The sequence below is a fragment of the Nicotiana tomentosiformis genome, chromosome 6, assembly GCF_000390325.3.
Source record: "Nicotiana tomentosiformis chromosome 6, ASM39032v3, whole genome shotgun sequence".
NCBI lineage: Eukaryota > Viridiplantae > Streptophyta > Magnoliopsida > Solanales > Solanaceae > Nicotiana > Nicotiana tomentosiformis.
The window spans coordinates 111,332,639-111,335,216 of NC_090817.1; the positions used below are offsets into that span (position 1 = coordinate 111,332,639).

Here is a 2,578-nt window from a genome sequence, read left to right on the forward strand (position 1 = left end):
ATATTTACTGGTTTTAGACAAAACTTTTATCAATAAATGTTTTTAATTTTGTACTTTTGAATACTTTAATTAAGAATATTACAGTTTATGACTCTATGCACTAGTTAGTATTCATACCGAATAAACCGAAGTTACCAAACCGAATAAACTGAAACCGAAAGGAGAAAAATCGAATCATACCGAATTTAATTAGGTACGGCATTGATATGACATTTTAAGAAACTGAATATCAAAAATACCGAATGAGTAAATACCGTACCGTAACGATCGATGAACAACCTAGAGTATCTTTTTATACCATCCTTTACAAAACCAACATTGACCTTCACAAAACTCATGCTCTTTAACAACTTATCATTCTTGTGCAGGTCCTCCATTTTTCAAGTAAGAAATCACTAAAACAGAAAGAACTCCGCCAATATCCCGCAAATTAAATACCACAACTACCATGCCTGAAACAATGACCAAAAAATGGCCACAACATCTCATACAAAATACCCTTTTAGAAATGAAATTGCAACGAGGAATAGTAATTCCTCTGATGGCCATGAACTTCACATGGTTTGCAAAAACAGCCATAACAACTGCATTTCTCGGTAAGCTTGGAGATCTTTCATTGGCAGGAGCCACGTTGGGTTTTACGTTCGCGAACGTCACTGGATTCTCAGTCTTGAATGGTCTCAGTGGTGCCATGGAACCTATTTGTGGACAAGCATTTGGAGCCAAGAATCATAAGTTACTTCACAAGACCCTTATCATGTCAACTTCTTTGTTACTACTCGTCTCAATTCCTATATCTTTCTTGTGGCTTAATGTTGACAAAATCCTCATAAAATGTGGCCAGCAAAATGACATTTCTATGGTAGCTAAGAAATATCTTATTTATCTCCTCCCTGATTTGGTGATCACATCATTTTTGTGTCCACTAAAGGCTTACTTGAGCACACAAAATGTTACAATCCCAATTATGTTAAGCTCAACTCTAGCTGTTGCTTTGCATATACCGATTACTATGCTATTTTCGATGACTAAAGGGCTAGAAGGAATTTCCATGGCATATTGGCTAACAGACTTACTAATCATGATTCTTTTGGCTATTTATGTAATGATAGTAGAGAACAGAAAGGGAGGAAAATGGAAAGAAGGAGGCTGGTGGGAACAGGAGATTCTTGATTGGATCAGATTGCTTAAACTCTGTGGACCATGTTGTCTTACTACTTGTCTTGAATGGTGGTGCTATGAGATATTGGTTTTGTTAACAGGGCGTCTCAAAAATGCTAAACAAGCAGTTGGGGTTATAGCCATTGTATTGAACTTTGATTATTTGCTCTTCTCTGTTATGCTTTCGCTTGCGACTTGTGCGTCCGTTCGCGTATCGAATGAGCTCGGGGCAGATAGTCCTGCCCCTGCTTACCGGGCAGCATATGTGTCATTAATCTTGAGTATTATTTCTGGTTTTTTAGGCGGTTCTGTAATGGTAGGGGCAAGAGGAATTTGGGGTCCTTTGTTTAGTTATGACAGAAGGATAATAAGAGGAGTGAAGAAGATCATGTTGCTAATGGCGTTAATTGAAGTTGTTAATTTTCCTTTAGCAGTTTTTGGAGGAATTGTTCGTGGAACAGCGCGGCCTTGGCTAGGGATGTACGCTAATATCAGTGGATTTTACTTGTTGGCCTTGCCGTTGGGGGTAATTTTGGCGTTCAAGTTTCATCTTGGGCTTGTAGGTCTATTGACAGGGTTTATGGTTGGAGTAGTTCTTTGTTTGGCCTTGTTGTTGGTGTTTGTTGCTAGGATTGATTGGTTAGAGAAGCTAACAAAGCACATATGTTAGCCTGCAACCAAGAAGAAGCTGCTGATGATGGGAAAAATTCCTCCATGGCTACGGAAAATGGCTCATGAACAGAGGCGGACCTAGAATGTTAGGAGCGGGTTCAATTGAACCCATCATTTTATTGTCACGACTATAGTACTTTAATCCGTTAAGTAGTTTAAATGCTGAATCTCTCTCGCCCTCATGACTATAGTCACGCCTAACGTATAATAATTGTGTCACAAAATATATCAATCATAATAAGAAAATAGAGTTTGAGTAGTTTCTATCACGGATTTTTCTTTAAACCCAGAGGCTAGAGAATTGATTGCAACTACAGAGGGACTCTTCTAACGGCAGCGCTTTTAATCATAACGGTAAAGCCTGCCCACAACTACATCATTGTAATGAGTAAGAACCAGAAAGAATAAAATGGCTGAGAAACCTAATACGAGAGAATTAATATACTCCATCTGCTTCAGTTTATGTAGCATTATATTCTTATTAGTCTGTTTCGAAAGGAATAACACACTGAAAACAGTTAACTTTACACTTCTTATACTATTACCTTTAATAAGAAACTTTATGGTTCATTTTCCTGTCTTTTCTCCTCCTTTTGCTTCTTTTTCTTCTCCTTCTTCTTCTCACCCTTTCCGAGCCGAGGGCCATTGGAAACAACTTCTCTGCCTTTACTAGCTACGGATAAGGTCTGCGTCCCCTTTCTAGACCCTGCATGTTGGGAATATACTGAATTTATTGTTATTGTTG

The 2,578-nt window shown here is 38.2% G+C and overlaps 1 protein-coding gene across 1 annotated transcript; it reads left to right on the forward strand.

The window, feature by feature from the left end:
- The first annotated feature begins 333 nt into the window (after positions 1-333).
- Positions 334-2,362, forward strand: LOC104090962 (protein DETOXIFICATION 56-like). The gene has a single exon (XM_018769035.3). It carries the CDS (start codon positions 449-451, stop codon positions 1,829-1,831), a length of 1,383 nt encoding a protein of 460 aa, XP_018624551.1. The 5' UTR covers positions 334-448; the 3' UTR covers positions 1,832-2,362.
- The last annotated feature ends 216 nt before the right edge of the window (positions 2,363-2,578 follow it).

What these genes read in the sequence shown, in the direction of transcription:
- LOC104090962 (XM_018769035.3), top strand. Translation starts at nt 449, where the DNA reads ATGCCTGAAACAATGACCAAAAAATGGCCACAACATCTCATACAAAAT.